A 24,946-nucleotide genomic window follows, 5' to 3' on the forward strand; every position below is an offset into this window, starting at 1 on the left:
GTAATTTTACGGTGATTTCCAGGTCTACACACGTTATGTATAGTATTAGTGATTTTACGGTGATTTCCAGGTCTACACACATTATGTATAGTATTAGTGATTTTACGGTGATTTCCAGGTCTACACACATTATGTATAGTATTAGTGATTTTACGGTGATTTCCAGGTCTACACACATTATGTATAGTATTAGTGATTTTACGGTGATTTCCAGGTCTACACACATTATGTATAGTATCAGTCATTGTACGGTGATTTCCAGGTCTACACACATTATGTATAGTATTAGTGATTTTACGGTGATTTCCAGGTCTACACACATTATGTATAGTATTAGTGATTTTACGGTGATTTCCAGGTCTACACACATTATGTATAGTATTAGTGATTTTACGGTGATTTCCAGGTCTACACACATTATGTATAGTATTAGTGATTTTACGGTGATTTCCAGGTCTACACACATTATGTTTAGTGTCAGTAATTTTATGGTGATTTCCAGGTCTACACACATTATGTATAGTATTAGTGATTTTACGGTGATTTCCAGGTCTACACACATTATGTTTAGTATCAGTAATTTTATGGTGATTTCCAGGTCTACACACATTATGTATAGTATTAGTAATTTTACGGTGATTTCCAGGTCTACACACATTATGTTTAGTGTCAGTAATTTTACGGTGATTTCCAGGTCTACATACATTATGTATCGTGTCAGTAATTTTACGGTGATTTCCAGGTCTACACACATTATGTTTAGTGTCAGTAATTTTACGGTGATTTCCAGGTCTACACACATTATGTATAGTATTAGTGATTTTACGGTGATTTCCAGGTCTACACACATTATGTATAGTATCAGTGATTTTACGGTGATTTCCAGGTCTACACACATTATGTTTAGTGTCAGTAATTTTACGGTGATTTCCAGGTCTACACACATTATGTTTAGTGTCAGTAATTTTACGGTGATTTCCAGGTCTACACACATTATGTTTAGTGTCAGTAATTTTACGGTGATTTCCAGGTCTACACACATTATGTTTAGTGTCAGTAATTTTACGGTGATTTCCAGGTCTACACACATTATGTTTAGTGTCAGTAATTTTACGGTGATTTCCAGGTCTACACACATTATGTATAGTATTAGTGATTTTACGGTGATTTCCAGGTCTACACACATTATGTTTAGTATCAGTAATTTTACGGTGATTTCCAGGTCTATACACACATTATGTATAGTATTAGTGATTTTACGGTGATTTCCAGGTCTACACACATTATGTTTAGTGTCAGTAATTTTACGATGATTTCCAGGTTTACGCACATTATGTATAGCTTCAGCAAACGTAGCAGAGGAATTCTACGACGAGTGGAAACACACGTATTACAAAGCAAGTACCTCACTTCAGAACCGCGACAAAAAACTCGAGGAGGCAGCAGAACTTATAGAAAGGGTACGAAATCTGTACATGTTTAATGATATTTACTAAAAGTAGGGTGATGGGGTACTTGATTGCTCTCTAGTAAATGAGTTCATTATGTAGACTTCATTGTCTTAGTTTCAATCTAAGGATAGAAGAAAAGCCTGACCTCTAATAAAATGTAGAAAGTGATCGGATGACGATGTGCTTAGTGTTCTAACGAGTTCATTTTTCTCCTCAGAATCTCACACTTCTTGGTGCTACAGCTATCGAAGATAAATTACAGGAGGTAAGCTTATTGATCTGTCGGGTATTCTGTTCTGTAAGGTTTCTTGTAACTATTGATAAATATGGCCTGCTTGTTGACATCCTACAGAACTTTTAGAGATTCGTTTAAGCACAAACATTGTACACAGGAAATTTGCGTGATTTTCATGAATCTGAAGTCAACCACTTTCACACTTAGTCTGGCGACTAGCAATTATCCATCATAAAAGTAAAATATTACCATCTACATATTTGTTAGCTTTTCGCCCCCCCCCCCCCCCCCCTTTTCTACTACAGTCCTCATATGGTGTAAATATGCACACCCTTTTAATAGTGATTTGTCTGTGTCAAAAAAGGTTTTTTATATTAGCTAATTACAATTTCAAATGAATCAATGTCATTTATGACGAGAAAGAAGGTGTTTGTTGTGGTTATTAGTAGATATGATTTAGTTTCCAATATCAAAAATTGCCTTTATAATTCATTATACAAGGTATCTCAATCAAAAGTACTAATTTGTTTTTTCATACATGTATGTTGTATACCAAAAGGTGGTCCCATTAGCATTTATGATAAAGTTCTGTTTTTAGAACTGCCATTATCATTTGTTCTACAGGGTGTGCCAGAAACTATCTCCAGTCTTTCTAAAGCAGACATCAAAATCTGGGTCCTTACAGGGGACAAACAGGAGACAGCCATAAACATAGGTAACCATTTTCAGGGATGACATAAATTCTTTGTGTTGTGGGATATTCTTCGCGTTGTAGGATATTCTTTGGATTTTAGGATACTCTTTGGATTTTAGGATATTCTTTGATTTTAGGATATTCTTTGCATTATAGGACATTCTTCGCATTGTAGGATATTCTTCGTGTTGTAAGATATTCTTCGTGTTGTAGGATATTCTTTGGGTTGTGGGATATTCTGTGATTGTAGGATTATCTTTGATTGTAGGATATTTTTTGGATTTTAGTATATATTCTGTGTTGTAGGATATTCTTTGCATTGTAGGATATTCTTTGGATTTTAGGATATTCTTTTGCATTGTAGGATATTCTTTGTGTTATAGGATATTCTTTGTAGGATATTCTTTGGATTTTAGGATATTCTTTGGATTTTTAGGATATTCTTTAACATTGTAGGATATTCTTTGTGTTATAGGATATTCTTTGTAGGATATTCTTTGGATTTTAGGATATTCTTTGATTGTAGGATATTCTTTGGATTTTAGGATATTCTTTGGATTTTTAGGATATTCTTTAGCATTGTAGGATATTCTTTGTGTTATAGGATATTCTTTGTAGGATATTCTTTGGATTTTAGGATATTCTTTGATTGTAGGATATTCTTTGGATTTTAGGATATTCTTTGGATTTTTAGGATATTCTTTAGCATTGTAGGATATTCTTTGTGTTATAGGATATTCTTTGTAGGATATTCTTTGGATTTTAGGATATTCTTTGATTGTAGGATATTCTTTGGATTTTAGGATATTCTTTTGCATTGTAGGATATTCTTTGTGTTATAGGATATTTTTTGTAGGATATTCTTTGGATTTTAGGGTATTCTTTGATTGTAGGATATTCTTTGGATTTTTAGGATATTCTTTGGATTTTAGGATATTCTTTGTGTTGTAGGATAGACTTTGTGTTTTAGGATATTCTTTGTGTTGTAGAATATTCTGTGGATTTTAAGATATTCTTTGTGTTGTAGGATATTCTTTGGATTTTAAGATATTCTTTGTGTTGTAGGATATTCTTGCCAGTTGCTAACACAAGGGATGCCACTCCTAATCATCAATGAACACAGTCTGGATGTAAGTGTGATAAAGTCAAATCAATCATACAAGACGAAGTGAAATTATGAAAATTATCAACTTCATTCAATGTAGAAAATGTCAAGCTAATCTGTGAATTAAAAGGAATATAATTCTTTAAATTTTGGGATAAATTGTTCTCAATCTGCCCTGTGATTTTGATTTTTTTTTCATTGGTTATTGCAGGGGACGCGGGAGACCCTGAGGAAACACGTTCAGGACTTTGGAGATCTGCTGTGTAAGGAAAATGATGTAGGCCTTATTATAGATGGCCAGGTGAGTAAACTTGACTTTTGACACAGATACGAGCGTTAAGATGTGTGCTGCGTTTTGTTCGCCCAACATGTTAATGCATCTTGTTTACCATTTACGTGCACTACCTGATGTTAGTGTGTTTTCGTAAATAATTTATTTAACTTCAACTTGGTTTTGTGTTTGATTTGTTTATGATTTTGTTTTGTGTAAATAAAAATTTCATGTAATGACTTTGGTTTGTGTTAAATTCATTTGTATGGATTATATTTTTTGTTGATTTTTTTTTATTCATTTTTAAAACACTAAGAACATAGCTTATGATTAAATAATCTTTACGAAGAGTTATAAATAACTTGAGAAGTAATACGCTGTATTCAGACTGACAGTATCTGTTGTTGATAAATCAGATTTCATTAATAACTGTATTTGTTCTTTTCATTTGCCATATTACATGTATGTATGTACAGTATCATAGCCAAATTTATCGACTAACTATCATAAAGACTGATTTTATTAACATAGACAATTTTTCAGTCAGAGTCTAGAAAATTATTTTTTCTCCATGTGACATGCAGGAATATTTAAGCAATATGTGTTAATTAACAAAATATTCTGTGAATTAACCCAAAGATTGTTGTAATTTAATCATTATTCACTTGTTAGTCAGCTGCTTCTTGTTGACACAGTTTGATTTGTCTCCCTTTGTTTGACTCTTCAGACTTTGGACTATATATTTCCCACACACGAATGCCTTAAAACGCCAATCAAAAAGATGCTAGGAAGAAAAAAGGTTTTTTCTATGTTTGTTAATGATGTCTTGTGCATTATGCAGAAATGTGACCAGCTGTTTCCTTCATTCCCTCTACCTCTTCTACGATAGATGGAATTTGTAACTGTACATGTGTACCAAATTTTTTAATTTGAATTGCATCTAGCCTAACAATTTGTTTAATGCATAGGACATAAACATTTTTTTTTGCAAGCTTTAAGGTTTTTGCATCGCATGTTTGCATCTTGGGTATGGAAATCAATAGCTGTATTTTAAGAACTTGTAGATTATGTGTCGGGAATACCGAGAACCAGTTTAGCTAGACTACGGTAGGGGTGATCCCATTGTGGATTTGGTTCATGTATAAATCATCATGAAGTGAGCAGGGTATAGCTATTGAAATACTAAAGCAAGCCCAGTACTGTGTACTGTGGATAGCAGGTTGCATTATTATAAGCACCACATATACATGTAATCGTAAATCACTTGAAAACGCATAGTTATATATACCTTATATTACAATCCAACTAATATCACCACAAAATACCCACAAATCCACAGTAACACTTGGCCAGTACTAACTTCCGGTTTTGCATGGCCCCCCTTTTCATGTATTTGTTGTTTAGCTGTATATCAAGACAGTTTTAGCTTTTATTTGGAAGTTCGTAGAAAACTTAATGTCTAAGCATTTTCGAAGAAAAGAAAAAATTCATTGCTATTGCGTTTTTTGTTAAGAAAATGTTTTCTTATTTGTGGAAATTATTAAAATTGTTTGAAGTGTAGGTCAGATGGTAGTAATTGAGCATAAGTAATCAAATGAATGCAAAAGATTGCGATTTTTAAAGCGATCTTTTTATTGACCGTGTACTGTTTATAGTTGTTATTTTGTTTTTATTGTGCTTAGTCCTGTGTTGTATAATTATTTTTTTAAATTTGGGGTCAAATGTGGCATATAAACTTTTTGGTTGATATTTTTCTATGAATATAGTGGATGGAAGGGAATTGTCTATTGTTTACAGTCAAGTAATTCATAGCATTGCAACATTTACAGTAAACCAAGTTTTATTCACATGCATGTAATTACCTGTGAGATTTGCTTCCCTTTCTCGTGAATAGTTGAAGTCTTGAGCCCATTATTTTTATCTATATCACAGGGTGTGTTTGTCGGTCCACCTGCAAATCTTTGCAAGCATGGTCCACATCATGAATAAAAGCAGTCATGAATGAAAGTTGGTTTACAATGTTTCTTGACACCTAGTACAGTTATTTCTTGTTTGTATCTGAATCTTCAACCATTTCTCGCATAAGACAGATTACATTACTTCCAATACGCGCCATAAGATTACTATTTTGACCCGTGTCATTAGGATTACTATTTTACCGTATAACGGGGTTTTTTTTGCGTATCACAAATTTTGCAAAAATGCCCCCAAACACTGTTATTTTTTTATTTGCGTAGTTCTTTGTTTGTGATTACAAAGTTTCAATTTTGTACAGAACAGACACTACTGTTATGTGTGTTATCCCTCCACAAGTTAACAGGTGTACAGAGTGATAACGCCAGGTCTCCGTTTAAGATCATTAATAGCACACCTGAGATGGTGAGTTTCTACTCACTGTGTTATTTGATCTTGTAAGATATGGTACAGAATTGGTGTAAATTTTATGCGATTTTAATTGTTTGCAATTCAAAAATGCTCGAAGAGAAAATGAAAATTGGATTATCGCAGAAAAAAACCCGTTATACGGTATGATCTTTCTGATGCCCCGCTAAATTTCCCTTATGATTTCCTTTCAGACTTTGAAGTATGGCCTGTCATGTGACTGTAGAAAGGACTTCTTAGATTTAGCAGTGTCCTGTAAGGCAGTCATCTGTTGTAGGTAAGTCATGTGATTCCTATATTTAGCAGTGTCCTGTAAGGCAGTCATCTGTTGTAGGTAAGTCATGTGATTCCTATATTTAGCAGTGTCCTGTAAGGCAGTCATCTGTTGTAGGTAAGTCATGTGATTCCTATATTTAGCAGTGTCCTGTAAGGCAGTCATCTGTTGTTGGTAAGTCATGTGATTCCTATATTTAGCAGTGTCCTGTAAGGCAGTCATCTGTTGTTGGTAAGTCATGTGATTCCTATATTTAGCAGTGTCCTGTAAGGCAGTCATCTGTTGTTGGTAAGTCATGTGATTCCTATATTTAGCAGTGTCCTGTAAGGCAGTCATCTGTTCTAGGTAAATCTGGTGACCAGATCATATACACTGTATGCATTGATTTTCTGAGTAGACATAGTTAAAGTAATTTTCAAAGAAGATATATTTTCTAAGTACATAGAAACAGCATAGAGTGTTCATGATTGACTGAATGTTCATAATTATGTAAGATTGTTGTTGACTGAATGTATATAATTATTGGAGATTGTCGTAGACAAAATGTTCATAATCCTATAAGATTATCGTTGACTGAATCATCGTAATTATGGAAGTTGTTCATTTCAGGGTGTCTCCTCTACAGAAAGCAGAAATAGTTGACCTGGTAAAGGACTCTGTCAAATCAATCACACTGGCCATTGGTGATGGTGCTAATGATGTAGGAATGATACAGGTAATGTCACACCTGAAAAACACACAGGTATAGACAGGTGAACACTCTCTTCCTACGTGTGTGTGTTGTATGTATTTATGAGTGTGTTGTGTGTATGTTATGTGTATGTTGTGTGTATTTATGTTTATGTTGCGTGTATTTATGTGTATTAGTGTGTATTTATGTTTATGTTGTGTGTATTTGTAGGCAGCACATGTTGGGGTGGGAATCAGTGGAGTGGAGGGACTCCAGGCAGCGTGTGCCTCTGATTACGCAATCGCTCAGGTAAGTCATGTGACTGTTATACAGTCATTTAATTGTGATGTAATACAGTCACTTAAGTTTAAATGTGAATTTGGAGCCTTTGATGCACAATCCTATAATCTCAAGTTTTCCATATTGTCATGTTTTATCGCAATTCACCTTTGAATTAGAACGCTTTGGCCGATATAGCATTGTGTTGTGTGACGACACAATTGAATCTGTTTGTAATACAATTGCGAAATGCAACAGAAACTCTCATTGGTTCATATGTATAAGTCCGCCCAAATTCCCTTATACGGGAGTAGTCAGCATTTGAAAACATGACGGTCAGATGCTAGATTGAAAAAAAAAAAACTTCAAAGGAAGAAAGAGAAAAAGTTATATTCTTGTGTTGTTTCTCATAAATTTAATATTAAAAAAAATCCTAACATATTTTCCTACTATACTTGTGTCCAAACATACCTTCAAATATTTATTAAAGCCCCATACGACCCAAAAACTCGGATCACAGTTTTTGATGATTTCGTTCATAGACGTATGTTAGGTAGCCAGTCAATTCGAATCCCAGTTCATTTCCATATTGGCACAATAGCGTCTAGATGTGTACTAATACCCCACACATATTTTAGCTAAATTGTTTAAATAATATACCACCCCAGTCCTATTAAATGATAATTATTGAAATAGCTAAACTCACGGCAGTGCGGCTTTCATTTGTCATGAGCGGCCGCGCCGGCCGGTCTCCATCTAATGTCCTTATGTAGCATTTTCGTTCATCTAGAGCTTATTTTACCTTTACAAAAACTGGTACAAAAATGTTTTAATTTCTATTAATTATTCATGTCGATAATAAATGAAGAGCGAATACATAACTTACAACCGATTTTATGAATAAGATACACTGTACCAATAGCAAGAGTTCAAATTGACCAGCTACCTAACATGGCTACGTCAACAAACGAAATCATTTGAAGCTGCGAGTTTTCGGGTGGTGTGTGGCTTTAATGAATATTTGAAGGTATGTTTGGACGCAAGTATATAGTAGGAAAATATGTTAAGATTTTTTTATATTGAGTTTGTGAGACAACAACACAAGAATACACCGATTTCAGGCCTCAACCGTCCGCAGCTTTTTGTGACCCGTAAATCGAAGGTTTTTATAAGAGGTGGATCTTTCCAGAGAGCTATGTACATTTCTCCAGTTACACTGAATCCGCTCGAGAAAGTGGGCGGGCTGTAATTGGCCAATGAAAACTCTTGCTGTATTACATCAAACATGTCATTCAAATTGTTCAATCGTCTCATTCAATTGTGTCGTCACACAACGCAATACTACATGTATATCGGGTAAAGCGTTCTAATTCAAAGGTGAATTGCGATAATCCCTATATTTTAACATCCCAGGTTGTTTTGTTGTAGTCGCTATGATTCTAACATCCCGGGTTATTTTGTTGTAGTTTCTATAATTCTAACATCCCGGGTTATTTTGTTTTAGTTTCGTTTCCTGAGTAAGTTGCTGCTGGTGCACGGAGCCTGGAGTTATGCACGCCTGTGTAAACTTATTCTCTACTCCTTCTACAAAAACATTTGTCTGTATGTCATTGAGGTAAGGCAATCTTTGTATAACAATGAATCAGTCTATCAATGAAGTAAGGCCTTGTGATTAACTATCTAATTATTGAAATAGGGACTTGTGATTAACAATCCATCAATGAAATAAGGATTTATGATAAGCGATCTGCCTGTCCACACTTTTATCTTGATTCCTACATGGTGTCCACATTTTTTGAACCTTAGAAAATTAGTGATTTTTAGTCTGTTGAAGGACAATGGTGAGAAATACACTTTGCATGTAGTAAATTCAATGCAGAAACCATAATCAAACCTAACCTGTTTAACATATAAATTCATGTAAAAAAAATTACACCCTTTGTATAGCTTTACATTTATAATTGAATGAGGACCAAATTGTATGTGAGTGAATTTAGTTGTTTGTACGTTCAGATTATTGATTGTTCTTTCAGTTTTGGTTTGCCATTATGAATGGATTTTCTGGACAGATTCTGTTTGAGAGATGGAGTATAGGTTTTTATAATGTGGTAAGTGTATTTAGAATCTAAAATAAAATAATCCTTGGTCGCTTCACCGGATTCCAAGGATAGATGTATGTAGTGGTATTGGGTTTAAACATATTTGCTGATGATTCCTAGAGTTGACTGAATCTACCATATTTACAGATATTTACGGCAGCCCCACCCTTGGCCATGGGTCTGTTTGACCGTATCTGTAGCTCAGAGAGTATGATGAAGTTTCCTGCTCTCTACAAGTCATCTCAGAATGCCGAACTCTTCAATACGAAGGTACACAATGAATGACAAGTTTAGGTCTTATAAAAGTTTGGAACTACATGTATTTGTACATGCTTGATAAATGTGCGGGTGACTGTGACAACTGGTGTTGTTTTGTAGGTGTTTTGGATGTGGATCTTTAATTCTTTATTTCACTCCATTCTTCTTTTCTGGCTTCCAGTTCTTGCTCTTCAACAAGGTAAGAAACAGTTTTCATTGGGTCCTTTTATAACATGTGACATATCTGTATTGTTTATAACTATCACATGCTGAACATGATTTGTTTAAGTTAATGCTATTGCACTCAGTCTTTTCAGAATTTTCTTGACTTTTGAAATACCTGTACATGTATTTGATATTCCTTCATGATGGCTCCCTTGTGAATATTTTAAAACATTGCATTTTTTTTGTAGATATTGCGTTTTCCAATGGACAATCAGGGGGTTACCTCTTCCTAGGAAATTTTGTTTATACAGTGAGTGTGATTATTGATTTTTAGCTGGTTAGTCCTCATTTCCTATACCAATATAGATGTTATTTACCGTTTTACAGCTTGCACCTCCTGTAATTGTATACCCAAAATGCCAAATCTTGTATGTAGCAGTTTTCAAACTATCCTGCTATTTTTTATTTTTTTTTATCTTTATGGAATTAAAAGAATTTTACTGTAAATCAATGCAGTATGATGGAATCAATAACGGTGTTGATGATTTAATATCGGGAGGGTGGATATTGGGGGAGCTGTTGATGATTTAATATTGGGAGGGGGAATGTGACACACCTCTATTGATGATTTGATATAGGGGGAATGTGACACACCTCTATTGATGATTTGATATAGGGGGAGATGTGACACACCTCTATTGATGATTTGATATGGGGGGAGATGTGACACACCTCTGTTGATGATTTGATATCGGGGGGAGATGTGACACACCCGTGTTGATGATTTGATATCGGGGGGAGATGTGACACACCCGTGTTGATGATTTGATATCGGGGGGAGATGTGACACACCCGTGTTGATGATTTGATATGGGGGGAGGTACATCTTGCTTCTGTTAACGATTTGATATCGGGGGAGGTGCAGCATGCTTCTGTTAATGATTTGATATCGGGGGAGATGCAGCATGCTTCTGTTAGTGACTTGATATCGGGGGGAGGTGCAGCATGCTTCTGTTAATGGTTTGATATTGGGGGGAGGTGCAGCATGCTTCTGTTAATGATTTGATATCGGGGGAGGTACAGCATGCTTTTGTTAATGATTTGATATTGGGGGGAGGTACAGCATGCTTCTGTTAATGATTGATATTGGGGGAGGTACAGCTGGCTTCTGTTAATGATTTGATATCGGGGGAGGTGCAGCATGTTTCTGTTAATGATTTGATATCGGGGGAGGTACAGCATGCTTTTGTTAATGATTTGATATTGGGGGGAGGTACAGCATGCTTCTGTTAATGACTTGATATCGAGGGGAGGTACAGCATGCTTCTGTTAGTGACTTAATATCGGGGGGAGGTACAGCATGCTTTTGTTAATGATTTGATATCGGGGGAGATGCAGCATGCTTCTGTTAGTGACTTGATATCGGGGGGTGGTACAGCATGCTTTTGTTAATGATTTGATATTGGGGGGAGGTACAGCATGCTTCTGTTAATGATTTGATATCGGGGGGAGGTGCAGCATGCTTCTGTTAATGATTTGATATTGGGGGGAGGTACAGCATGCTTCTGTTAATGATTTGATATCGGGGGGAGGTGCAGCATGCTTTTGTTAATGATTTGATATCGGGGGAGATGCAGCATGCTTCTGTTAGTGACTTGATATCGGGGGAGGTACAGCTGGCTTCTGTTAATGATTTGATATCGGGGGAGGTACAGCATGCTTCTGTTAATGATTTGATATTGGGGGGAGGTACAGCATGCTTCTGTTAGTGACTTGATATTGGGGGGAGGTGCAGCATGCTTCTGTTAATGATTTGATGTTAAGGAGACATGATACTTTTGTTTGTTATTTCAGTATGTGGTGGTCACCGTATGTCTGAAGGCTGGTCTCGAGACAAGTGCTTGGACTTGGGTAAAAACACAAAACATACAGTTTTCTGATTATACTGCATACAACCTCAATACACAAAACATTTAATGAATTTTTATTGGGAAAATTTCTATTAACCTTTATCAGAAAGTTGAGATATTGATAGTTGTAGCATTTTAGTATTTTAAAAAATGTAAAACTCTTTCTGTGATAGGAAATTCAAGTATGCCCATGATATTTTCTATGCTGAGCTTTTGACCTAGTAATTATACATTTTCTATGCCGAGCTTGTGACCTAGTAATTATATATTTTCTATGCCGAGCTTGTGACCTAGTAATTATACATTTTCTATGCTGAGCTTTTGACCTAGTAATTATACATTTTCTATGCTGAGCTTTTGACCTAGTAATTATACATTTTCTGTGTTGTTGTAGCTGACACATCTGGCTATATGGGGCAGTATTGCTAGCTGGTTCCTATTCCTTCTGGTATACAGCCACATCTACATGATAGTGGACCTCGCTCCAGAAATGCTGGGCATGGTGAGTAGTCATCTTAATGGTACTGCCCAAGAAATTTGCTTTATGGAGGTCACAGTAGTACAAGATGATTCAGGCACAATCTGTTGTAGAGATTTCTGCACAAATCTTTCAAACTGCACACACATTAAATTTTGCTTTGGAGTAAATTTCATTATTTTCATGTTGCAAAAAATGCAGCAAAAAATTCATCCAACACATTTTTCAAAGAAATTGTCATAGTTGGTCAGTATTTTCTGTCAGCTCATTGTGTATTGTCTGTTATTGTTAATGAATTCAGTATTTTCTGTCAGCTCATTGTGTATTGATAATGAATTCAGTATTTTCTGTCAGCTCATTGTGTATTGTCTGTTATTGTTAATGAATTCAGTATTTTCTGTCAGCTCATTGTGTATTGATAATGAATTCAGTATTTTCTGTCAGCTCATTGTGTATTGTCTGTTATTGTTAATGAATTCAGTATTTTCTGTCAGCTCATTGTGTATTGTCTGTTATTGTTAATGAATTCAGTATTTTCTGTCAGCTCGTTGTGTATTGTCTGTTATTGTTAATGAATTCAGTATTTTCTGTCAGCTCATTGTGTATTGTCTGTTATTGTTAATGAATTCAGTATTTTCTGTCAGCTCGTTGTGTATTGTCTGTTATTGTTAATGAATTCAGTATTTTCTGTCAGCTCATTGTGTATTGTCTGTTATTGTTTATGAATTCAGTTTCCGTCTGTCTTCATTTTGGATCACTATAGAGACAGGTGTACAGTTGTATGTGGTGTGAAAATTTGTATATAAAGTTAATGATTTTAGTTTGATAAATTGTTTAATTGAAAATTTTCTGAATTACTGTGAAGTCATGTTTTGGGATTTGTAAAACTATAATGTTAAATGTTATGGCAGGGTTGAAACTTAACTAAAATTTCCATGAGCCATGTGGGCTCCTGAAATGTTATTTCTGGGAGCCCACAACAAAACATGCAAGCCCACATATGATAAAATATAATGTAAGAAATCTATGAGACCTGACTGGATCAATGCATATATTTTGTGTTTGTTTGTTTCATTATACCGTTTGAATGCACAGTAATATTTAGAGAGGTTGAAAATAGGTTTCCATATTTTTTAAATTTTATGTAATATACGTAAATATTCTCTATTACAAAACATTCATTATTAAATTATTTGTATTCCAACCCCAATATTTTTTGTTTTAAGAACATTGCTGTTTTCAGCTTTCTATTTTTTCATATCCCTAAGTCATAATCATCATGAAGACTGCAATCGTGTTTTTTTTTCTCTCGGCACATTGACAAGAACTTGCATCTGATATTGCTCTTTCGTTTTAGAAGAGATCTCCAAAATGCTTTAAATTAAATTTGTAAATTACTCTCGGAAAAGCATCTGGTCGCTAAAGAGATACTGATTACCAAACCTGATACAATTATGACCGATTCCTGTTCATAGAGATCACTCGCCATGTGGGCAAGCGAGACAGTGAATTTAGGCGCCCACACAAAATTTTACTTGCTGTTGGCGAGTGAGTGAGTGCTAAGTTTAAACCCTGTTTGGGATTTGTAATACTGTAATGTTATATGTTTCAGGATCTGTAACACTGTTGTTGTATGTTTTGGGATCTGTAACACTGTTGTTGTATGTTTTGGGATCTGTAACACGGTATTGTTGTATGTTTTGGGATCTGTAACACTGATGTTATAATTTTGGGATCTGTAACATGGTATTGTTGTATGTTTTGGGATCTGTAACACTGTTGTATGTTTTGGGATCTGTAACAAGGTATTGTTGTATGTTTTGGGATCTGTAAAACTGATGTTATAATTTTGGGATCTGTAACACTGTGATGTTATATGTTTTGGGATCTGTAACACTGTGATGTTATATGTTTTGGGATCTGTAACACTGTTGTTGTATGTTTTGGGATCTGTAACACTGTTGTATGTTTTGGGATCTGTAAAACTGATGTTATAATTTTGGGATCTGTAACACTGTGATGTTATAATTTTGGGATCTGTAACACTGTGATGTTATATGTTTTGGGATCTGTAACATGGTATTGTTGTATGTTTTGGGATCTGTAACACTGTTGTTGTATATTTTGGGATCTGTAACACGGTATTGTTGTATGTTTTGGGATCTGTAACTCTGATGTTATATGTTTTGGGATCTGTAACACTATGATGTTATAATTTTGGGATCTGTAACACTGATGTTATATTTTTGGGATCTGTAACACTGTGATGTTATATTTTTGGGGACTGTAACGCGGTATTGTTATTTGTTTCAGGATCTGGTGTACGGCTGCTCCATCTTTTGGATGGGACTACTTCTGATTCCTTGTATATGTCTGATTCGTGACGTGGCATGGAAAGTGTGAGTTGGAATTTTCCCTTCCGTTAATTGCAAACCATTAAGACACCGATGAAACATGCTGTTACTGACAATGACACTGATGAAACATGCCATTACTGACATTGACACTGATGAAACATGCCGTTACTGACAATGACACTGATGAAACATGCTGTTACTGACAATGACACTGATGAAATATGCCGTTACTCACGATGACACTGATGAAGCATGCTGTTACTGACAATGACACTGATGAAACATGCCATTACTGACATTGACACTGATGAAACATGCCGTTACTGACAATGACACTGATGAAACATGCCATTACTGACATTGACACTGATGAAACATGCCGTTACTGACAATGACACTGATGAAATATGCCGTTACTGACAATGACACTGATGAAACATGCCGTTACTGACAATGACACTGATGAAACATGCCGTTACTGACAATGATTATAACACAGTGCCATAATGAAGATAGAGTTATTTGTTCAATGTAAATGGAACTTTATGGCAGAATTTTTAAAACTTGTTTAGAAGTTTTAAAATTAACGGTTTAATATATAAATGTGTATTATCTGTAGCATATTATTTGTCATCCATAGAATCTGTATTAGAAACAAAATACATGCCATACTATGTGTATAACAAAGGAATAGGGGGGGGGGGGGCTTGAAAAAATCCAGTTCTTGTGTTAGGTACTGGATTTTGATGTCCTGTCCTGTTCTAGTGTTATATAACAGATAATTTCTGTTCTAGTGTTATATAACAGATAATTTCTGTTCTAGTGTTATATAACAGATAATTTCTGTTCTGGTGTTATATAACAGATAATTTCTTTTCTGGTGTTGGATACCAGATTTTAATTTCTGTTCTGTTCTGGTGTTAGATACCAGATTTTAATTTCTGTTCTGTTCTGGTGGTAGATACCAGATTTTAATTTCTGTTCTGTTCTGGTGGTAGATACCAGATTTTAATTTCTGTTCTGTTCTGGTGTTAGATACAAAAGGACAATGCACAAAACACTGAAGGAGGAGGTGCAAGAGAAGGAGAAACTTCATGAAGACCCAACGCCTGTCGTCATTAGAATGACCAAGAAAAGGTCAGAAACTCCACATTTATACACATACACACACCTTACAATCTACAACGCCTGTCGTCATTAGAATGACCAAGAAAAGGTCAGAAACTCCACATTTATACACATACACACACCTTACAATCTACAACGCCTGTCGTCATTAGAATGACCAAGAAAAGGTCAGAAACTCCACATTTATACACATTCAAACACCTTACAATCTACAACGCCTGTCGTCATTAGAATGACCAAGAAAAGGTCAGAAGACTCCACATTTATACACATTCAAACACCTTACAATCTACAACGTCTGTCGTCATTAGAATGACCAAGAAAAGGTCAGAAACTCCACATTTATACACATACACACACCTTACAATCTACAACGCCTGTCTTCATTAGAATGACCAAGAAAAGGTCAGAAACTCCACATTTATACACATTCAAACACCTTACACATCTAACAGCATTTAAATGTTAGACAGGTACTTGTGTGTAGGTTTCATTTGATTGATGTCGTTAAAAGCTGCATGACATTTGATATTTATCTGAAAATGAGAATATATCACTGCATGAACAAGACTTATTCATGATGAAGTGAATGACAGATTTTACGTATTGAGTGAGAATCTTCTGTCCACAGGCTGACGGAAACGGCTCGCCTGCTGAGGAACGTGTTTTCTCGATCATCCAACAGGATGCAGACGGCAGCTGAGCAACCTCGTAAGTTCTGTAAACTGTTCACGTATCTAAAAAAAAGTTTGCTTATTAAATGTTTCTGGTTTATCATTGAATTGTTTTGTAATAATTATACAAATGTAATTGTTTTAAAGTGAATATTATTATAAATGTTGCTGATGCCATTTTCATCTCATCAATTTGTGCCATTGGTTAAAGTATGTTATGTTTTGAATTATCTTTGTTCAGCTACAATTAAAAGTGAGGATACTTACAAAATATTAACTACTCATTTACATAAACTTCCCTTGCAATGACAGCTCCCTCCCCTTCCCCGTCACGTAAGTTTCTATTCCGTTTCCTGTCCATTATCGGTGGTTTTCCTGGCAATCTCAGGAACACTGCGGGTACTGATGGAGAACTGAGCAGTGTTGCGTTGGCAAGACGACATTACAAAAATTGCAAACAAAATTAAATATTATTTTGGTTGGATGTGATTGTCTCAAAAATGACAAACGCATTTCTTAGCCAGGAAATATACTGTAGTTTTGAATCAGAAGCACAGTGTATATACCTGAGGTATTAATTGAGTAATGTAAGGTTAAAGCCAATGCCAGACTTTAATGTAGAATTAATGGGTTCTAATCACAGAAGGTATGCATGCTTGTACTAACTGGGCAGTTTTAATGTGGGAAACAGATGAGAGAACATGCTAGTACTAACTACTGAGCAGTTCTTATACGGAAGACAGAGGAGAGGACATGCTCTGCTTGCCGGGGGGGGGGGGGGGGGGGGGGGGGGATAAACATGCTGCCACAGGTCTTAGGTGGGGAGATAATGAGAGAACATGCTGTAACTATAACTGAACAGTTCTTTGGAGGAGAAACGTGGGAGATGCTAATGTTTATCAACAGTAGAAGGGTGCAGAGATAAATATTTTTAGAGACATAGAAATGAATGAGGTTTTTATAATGACCATTCTAACACTGCTATAGTTTGTGTATCGGATGCAGGATTTGTCAATTAAACTTGTAAATTGTATTTTGCACATTCAGGTTGTTCATTAGCAAGGCAAAATGGTAATACTCTGCTTTTCATTTAAAATAAAGGAAATGAAGGAGAAGCATGTTAATAAGGCCCTACGTTGATTATGAGATCCCAACAGTAATCACTTTATCTGTCTGTCAGTCTGTCAACACTTTGTAACTCATCTGAAAGTGAGCTTTTTGGATCAAAATTTGTACGGTGTCTTTTGTTAATGGTATTGTCAATGCTGTAAGCTTTTCACAATTTCAACTTTTTCTCCAGGAAAGTATGACCAATTTCAACCAAATTGTTCCAACTTGGGTAAAGAGGATTTAAGTCTGTTCAAATGAATGGAAATGCTCCCCACCAAGAACAGATAATTGAGAAAATAATGAAAATATTAAAAACTGGGGTTTTTTGTGTGTTTTTTTCTTCTTTTTTGCTTAAGAAGCATTGGACCAGATATGCTGAAGCTTGCTTAGGTTCAAGTTAGTTCAAACCATGATTGGGGGTGGGGGGATGTGGTTAAAGCAGTAGGGGGTTAAAAGTTGTGAACAGTTATACATGGACATATCTATAGCAAAAAATCTTCTCTACAACCACATATCACTAATTTTGTAAATTCCAAGTTTGCAGCATTCAAATCGCTACCCAGGGCCACAAAATTGGGGCTTTCAATTTTACAATAGATCTGATACTATTTATCAAAGTAATATGCGCCTATTCTGATATAGCATAGACATTTTTTGTTTTAATCCCTGCCAACACCACTAAGGTACAATGTGTGAAATTGATATGCAAGCATTCTCATATAGTGCAGTGCAGGCTAGGACTTTAGTATAAAGGGTGTGAGTATCTGTTAATTAGCGAGGTGAGTGTTGTGGCCCATGGGTCTCTCTTTTTTTTTTGATATTGTACTTGAGAGCAATAGTCAAGGGAAAAGACGCCTATAATAAATTTTTAGCTCAATGTCACTATGAGATAATGAATTTGAGATTGTATGCCATATTAATTCCTGGCTAAGAATTATTGTACAATTTTCTACTAATTCAATTTAAAGAGAAGCAATGATAAATTATGTCTGCAGACTTTGAGGTCACTGAGTCAAGGTTATATATGCTATTGTTTTTGACATGATCAAACAGCAGGAGCCTAGATGACTGTTTTTTTATTAATTACATGTTTTATTTCATTCCAATTATGTACTTGTGAATGTTGTTTAATTTATTTTTCATTCACAGAGTATACAAAGAATATTTCTCTTTTATTATTTTTTTGGGGTATTATGAAGTGGGTACACACATGGTTTGGGTTGGAAATGGACACCTTCACTGTGTCTTACGAAGTTTTGAAAGCATTTGTGTTTCTTTGTGCCAGGTGGAAATGGGGCATGAATTACTGAATTTTATTTGTCATGGAGTTTGCAATTAGTAGTACAACCTGTTTTTCTTGCTTTAGTACGAGGGAGTTTCAGGAGAATTGATGGTAAATACTGTTATAAGCAAAATGAAGAGCATGAAAGCAGGGGGAACAACTCTCTCTGTTGAAATATCACTCCAGAAGCAATGACTCATGTCCTAACAATGCATTGCAGTCGCGTTAGCCCTAACCCAGTATAACACAGCCTTTCCTACTGCAAACAAATATTTTACTACTAACCATTTAATAATGGATCGTATAGCCTTGCACCAGACCTTGATTTTATTCTTATACGTAAACTAGTGCAACCCATACTCCAGCCTATATCTAGTTTGTTCAACATATTCCTCTGTTCACGTTTATTGTACTCTATTACTTGGAACGTTTTACTGTGTCCTTTTCATGAGCATTTTAATACCTTGTCACAGATCTTAGAATTTACACTGAGAAAAATTTCAGAGTTTTTACTTTCTATGTCGCTATGTTTTATGTAGCAGTGCTTTCATATGACCGAAAATCTATTTAGAATTCAGAATGAATTAATACCTCTCGAAGAAGAATGCGTCTTATATACACTTTTTGATAAAGATTAGAATAAACATGTACCAGTCATACAAATTAATATAGTGTGTAAAGATCTATTGAAATTGTATGTGAGTTTATAAGCAAGTTGCACTCTTTTATTTTAGAATTATCAACGTACAATAATTAATTATTATGACTTCTATCCATCCCATGATATTCTTGCAATTTGATTACAAATACAATTCATAGTACATTGTATGTCAATGTTTCATTATTTTTGCTCCATACATATTACTAATATCAAAATCACAGAATTTAATATGGAGTTTGTTTTTATCAGAAACAAATACATTGTACTACTAACCAAAGATTCAAATGTTTTATAGTATACATGTATTTACATTATCATTAAACAAAAATATCTTTTCAGGCATTTTGAAATTGATATGAAAATTCTCACGATCTTGTTTATTTACAGATGGATTTGCATTTTCTCAAGAAGAGAATGGTGTTTTAACTCAGGTATGTAACGACAAATAACCCAGAATAACAGGAGATTCATTACTTACAGTAGCAACTGAATTGTAGATTCGTAACCATGGTTACTTGTATCTTTTACTGCCGTCTGTATTTTTTTAAAGCTTTTGAATATGTACACACAATTTTAGCAAACAGTTGAGAGATGTACACTCAAGTATGTTGGTTGAGCTTAATTTTATAAATGTGTAGGGAGACTTGTAAGGGAATTAACTCCGTAGTGTTTGAAGTGAATACAAGTTGAATTGATTACTTGCAGGCTCAACTGATACGAGTTTACGACTCAACCAAAAGCAAGCCAGAGGGTTTGTAACAGGTCAACAAGAGCAAGTCGTCTCCAGCCATGATGTGAATTCATCATTTATTTCAATCGTGTGGAACTGAAAGGGACCAAGTGCAATACACTGTCATAATTGTCTGTTCTATACATGTTCTGACTGCACATTCCGGAATTTTCAACCAAACTTAGAGACACATACATCCACAGGAAGTCTTTTCGTGGCTCCTCCCTCTAGGGTTATTAATTCTGACAGTCTGTACATCGTTAATTAAATGTGCAATACCTGACATACATTTTTGTTTGAAAAATCATCCACAGTTATGATATCTTTTTATTTTATGTACAGTCATGTATTTATGCACCAAGAACTTTTTTTCAGCTCTAGTCCAGTGGAGTAATTATTGAAATACATTAATGAGCCTGATGTTACTAGTCCAAATTACACTACAATAAAAAAAAAAAAATATGGATCGGTGATGAAAATCATGTATTTCAACTTAGTTTAGTATATTCTGTCTGAGTGTTTTCTTCTGTCCATTAGACCAGTTGAACAAGTGCTGACTAACCTTTACTCGCTTTGTACGGGTGTAACTGTATTTTGGCTTTGGACTATTACTTTTGGTCCACTCTGTATATAACTTGTGATAGTGATGTTCTAGAAGTATATATGAATACTTCTTGAAGTGAAGGGATTGTTACAGCAGATACTAGTTTATGTGTCTGTGAGATAGAAGGAACAGTATGAATCTTGTCTTCATATATCTACAATAACAAAAATCTTGAATTTTATTTCTTCTGTGCTATTTTTGTCGTCAACATTAACATATACAGTATTAATTTAAAGCATAGTAGTCAGTTTTTGTCTGCAATGCATAAAAACATCACTCTATTATAAGTACTGCACAGTACACATTCTGAATCAAATTTTATACTTCATCAGAGGCTAATGTGGGATTCTATACTGCATCAGAGGCTAATGTGGGATTCTATACTGCATCAGAGGCTAATGTGGGATTTTATACTGCATCAGTGGCTAATGTGGGATTCTATACTGCATCAGAGGCTAATGTGGGATTCTATACTGCATCAGAGGCTAATGTGGGATTCTATGCTGCTCTGGACATAATTGAATTGATTGAAATCTAGTTCTTGTTAGTGTAACATATTATTGTATAAATTAACAACATAATGGAAATACTGTAAGATTTTTAAGGCTGTGGATTTTTTTAATGTGTCAGTGTGTTTGTTAAGTTTGTAATGAGAAACAGAGTTCTGTATCTCCAGCATTGCAGCCTGTTGTGATTTTTCTATCTCGAGGAGATACAGCACACCCATCTCAATCGTCATTAATGAAAACCTAAAGGATATGTGTAATAATGTACGTGATCAAAATTTGCTCCTTATAGCAAGAAATTGCAAATTTAGTTCCAATTAAAAGTTTTGGTATTGAACATACCAGACATGTATGAAATATTTACTGTAAAAAGGACAGAATATATTTCAGATTTTATTTTCCTTTCTATGGTGTACTTTTGCATGAAAACTTGTGTTGTTACTCCTTACGTCTATATATGGTGCAAATATTTGTATCGCTTTCTTGTGTATTTTTGTGAATACTCAGTTTATGTTACTACGCAAAATTTAATCAGTAGAAAACATTTTCACCACATATACAAGTATATACTGAAGTCTATGTTTTTACAGTGCATTATTTTATTTTTTTATTTTTTTAAATTCTCTTTTATAATAGTATGGTTTGTTACTTACATGTATTATATTGATTATTTGTATTTATTATGTTAACAGTTAACATGATTACTGATTGTGTTAACACTTAACATAATTATGTTAATACTAGCATGATTACTGATTGTGTTAACAGTTAACATGATTACTGATTGTGTTAACACTTAACATAATTATGTTAATACTAGCATGATTACTGATTGTGTTAACACTTAACATGATTACTGATTGTGTTAACACTTAACATGATTACTGATTGTGTTAACACCTAAAATTATTATTGATTGTGTTAGCACTTAACATGATTACTGATTGTGTTAACACTTAACATGATTACTGATTGTGTTAACACATAACATGATTACTGATTGTGTTAACACTTAACATGATTACTGATTGTGTTAACATTTAACACGATTACTGATTATGTTAACACCTAAAATTATTATTGATTGTGTTAACGCTTAACATGATTACTGATTGTGTTAACACTTAATATGATTACTGATTGTGTTAAAACTAACATGATTATTTGTGATTTTAACACTAACATGATTATTTGTGATTTTAACACCAACATGATTTGATATTGGGTTATGTTAATATAACATGAATATGAATTGTGTTATCAGTAGCATGCTCATTGATTGTATTTAGTAAAAGGATACTAGCATGGCTATTGATATCACAAACGTGATCATTGTGTTATATCATTGTGTAGTATATAATACTAACATGATGAATTCATTGTGTTAATTATAACACTATGAATTGATTATGTTGACACCAACACGATAAATTGATTATGTTAATTGTGACATGATAAATTGATTATTGTAAGGTTTCTTTTGGAGTTGTGTAATATATTACAATGAATTTTGTCAAATATAAACTGGCATTCATCATGCAACAAGTGATTCAGAAATTCCATTCATTGCATCAACATTTTTTATTGGTTTGACGTGGTGGAAGTATGGTAACATCAAGAAAGGCTTGACTTGTTCTGTAGAAATCCACTCTCAGGACAAAAGATTTCACTCTAATACAAAAGTTATGTAATTTGCATTTTGATTGGCTAATGCACTGATGTTTAAGGGAATTCAATGAGAGTTTACAAGACGCAAAGATCTTATTCAATATTGTGACAATTTAGAGGAATGGCACACAAAGCTTAGACATGTCATAATGCATTTTATCTAAATCGTAATGAAACAACAGCTATATGGCTATAAAGAAAGTGGTATACAATAGATAATCTCTAGTCTCTCTTCATATTCAAGTCATTAAAGCTGAATACCTGATATTTACAACCTGAAGTCATCATCCAACTTAAATATCCTATAAGCAGACATTTTAGTGAGGATTTAATTTTGGTATTATTAGTGAGGATCGCTAAAACGGAATAATTTATTCCATACCATGGGCAATAGATATCTTTCTTGGAATTATATAGTTGCTATAATTAGCTCATTAAATGATATACCCATTTAAAACTTATGAGAAAATCACTAAATTTGTCTCTTGCTAAAAATTACACCTATACACTATAACAAATTTAATTTGGCTCTGTGGTTGTATGATATAAGTATCATGCTCTTTTACATCTTAGAATTCTGTTACTAAATTTTAAGTTAATTCAAAATTGTTATACATGCACATTGTACTACCAGGAACCTGATTATATTAGATCCTTAGTGATAGTACTGTCTATGTAGCAGTTTTTCTTTGAATACAGATTTATGCCCAGGTTTAAATGCAGTGCTGTGGATTTGAGTCTAGCAGTACTGTGGATTTAAGTCTAGCAGTACTGTGGATTTAAGCAGACTGGAACTCCTTTAGTTTATGAAAGATTATATAAACAAGTTATATAGTGCAACATTTTATATTGTGACTGTTACACTTCAATAATTGTTATTGATCTTGGTGATAGAAATGTTCACATTATGTACCTAACAATTCCTAATCAGCATGGACTATTTCTAGTGGTGATTGTTTATGGACTATTTCTAGTGGTGATTGTTTTAGGTGTCAACTGAATGGGTGACTTGTTCTTCCTTTCAACTTTCAGAAATTTGAAGTAATGCATCCTCTGTCTCGAGATGTTAATGAATCCATGCCAACGCAGTATTTTTCTTTGTAGATCATCAGAAAGTATTTTACATCCTAGCTATTATCTAGGTATCATACATTTCACAATTTATAAACTTTTAAATGTGGACATATATGGAGTTGACATTCCTGACTGTCTATAGTTTTGGTGGTGTTTCTTCTGAAATGTGAACTTAGTATTTAAAATTTCATTGTGTAATCTGAAACGATGCTATTATGTATGTTGATTTTACGTCTTAAGTGTTGATGAAACAAAATAAACAATCCGGGACATCAACATATTATCCTTGTTCCTTGTTATTCTCGTTAATCAGAAAAAAATCAAGTAGTGGTATTTTTCATTGTTAGCATTGATCCCAAACACCAGCTTGCTTCGCTTGAATTCAGGTTGGTAAACTGAACATTTAGAAAGCATTAGATGTACCTATGTGTGGTGGTCTGATCCATTCAACCACTGGTACCAGGTAGCTCCGCAGAAAACCTGACGAGAGATTCAGGGGACCCAGGTTTGAATCCCAGTCTAGTCTATTGCATTTTCTCCTGGCCACTGACATGTGCAATGACAGATAGTTTTCTCTCGAAAAGCAATATAGACTCGTTTGTATTTTTTGAAAGGTGACAACAATACCCAAGTACGAGTCTTGTCAAGTTAATTAAAAAGTTCAGAGACAGATCTTCAATTTAGGCATAATTAGGATAGCTATCTAAAGGAGGGCCTAAGATTTAGGCATAAATTATAATTATGTAGGTGGAATATCTACAGAGAAAGGCATTAGATCTAGAAATTGGGTTCAGTATGACAAGAATCAGATCTAAGTATATTTATCAGGTTAAATATCTACAGACGCGTACTAAAATTTAGTAAATAATGAAGTTGAATAT

At 34.4% G+C, this 24,946-nt stretch overlaps 1 protein-coding gene across 7 annotated transcripts in view; it reads left to right on the plus strand.

The window, feature by feature from the left end:
• Positions 1–24,346, plus strand: part of LOC125679789 (phospholipid-transporting ATPase IA-like) — a 67,272-nt gene extending 42,926 nt beyond the window's left edge. For 3 of the 7 annotated variants that reach the window (XM_056156415.1, XM_056156419.1, XM_056156417.1), the window contains 22 exons: positions 1,321–1,460; positions 1,669–1,716; positions 2,311–2,401; positions 3,446–3,510; positions 3,697–3,786; positions 4,484–4,555; positions 6,333–6,415; positions 7,022–7,127; positions 7,314–7,391; positions 8,866–8,976; positions 9,395–9,469; positions 9,608–9,730; positions 9,839–9,917; positions 10,132–10,193; positions 11,738–11,794; positions 12,188–12,295; positions 14,585–14,670; positions 15,664–15,765; positions 16,388–16,467; positions 18,907–18,933; positions 19,871–19,914; positions 20,189–24,346. In XM_056156415.1, the coding sequence (XP_056012390.1) occupies positions 1,321–1,460; positions 1,669–1,716; positions 2,311–2,401; positions 3,446–3,510; positions 3,697–3,786; positions 4,484–4,555; positions 6,333–6,415; positions 7,022–7,127; positions 7,314–7,391; positions 8,866–8,976; positions 9,395–9,469; positions 9,608–9,730; positions 9,839–9,917; positions 10,132–10,193; positions 11,738–11,794; positions 12,188–12,295; positions 14,585–14,670; positions 15,664–15,765; positions 16,388–16,467; positions 18,907–18,933; positions 19,871–19,914; positions 20,189–20,242 (1,781 nt within the window). In that variant the 3' untranslated portion in view covers positions 20,243–24,346. Of the gene's footprint in view, positions 1–1,320; positions 1,461–1,668; positions 1,717–2,310; positions 2,402–3,445; positions 3,511–3,696; positions 3,787–4,483; positions 4,556–6,332; positions 6,416–7,021; positions 7,128–7,313; positions 7,392–8,865; positions 8,977–9,394; positions 9,470–9,607; positions 9,731–9,838; positions 9,918–10,131; positions 10,194–11,737; positions 11,795–12,187; positions 12,296–14,584; positions 14,671–15,663; positions 15,766–16,387; positions 16,468–16,742; positions 16,764–18,906; positions 18,934–19,870; positions 19,915–20,188 lie in introns of all 7 variants that reach the window. The other 4 variants (XM_056156416.1, XM_056156418.1, XM_056156420.1 and 1 more) reach the window with 4 other exon arrangements.
• The last annotated feature ends 600 nt before the right edge of the window (positions 24,347–24,946 follow it).

Source organism: Ostrea edulis, chromosome 2 (assembly GCF_947568905.1).
Source record: "Ostrea edulis chromosome 2, xbOstEdul1.1, whole genome shotgun sequence".
NCBI classification, from domain to species: domain Eukaryota; kingdom Metazoa; phylum Mollusca; class Bivalvia; order Ostreida; family Ostreidae; genus Ostrea; species Ostrea edulis.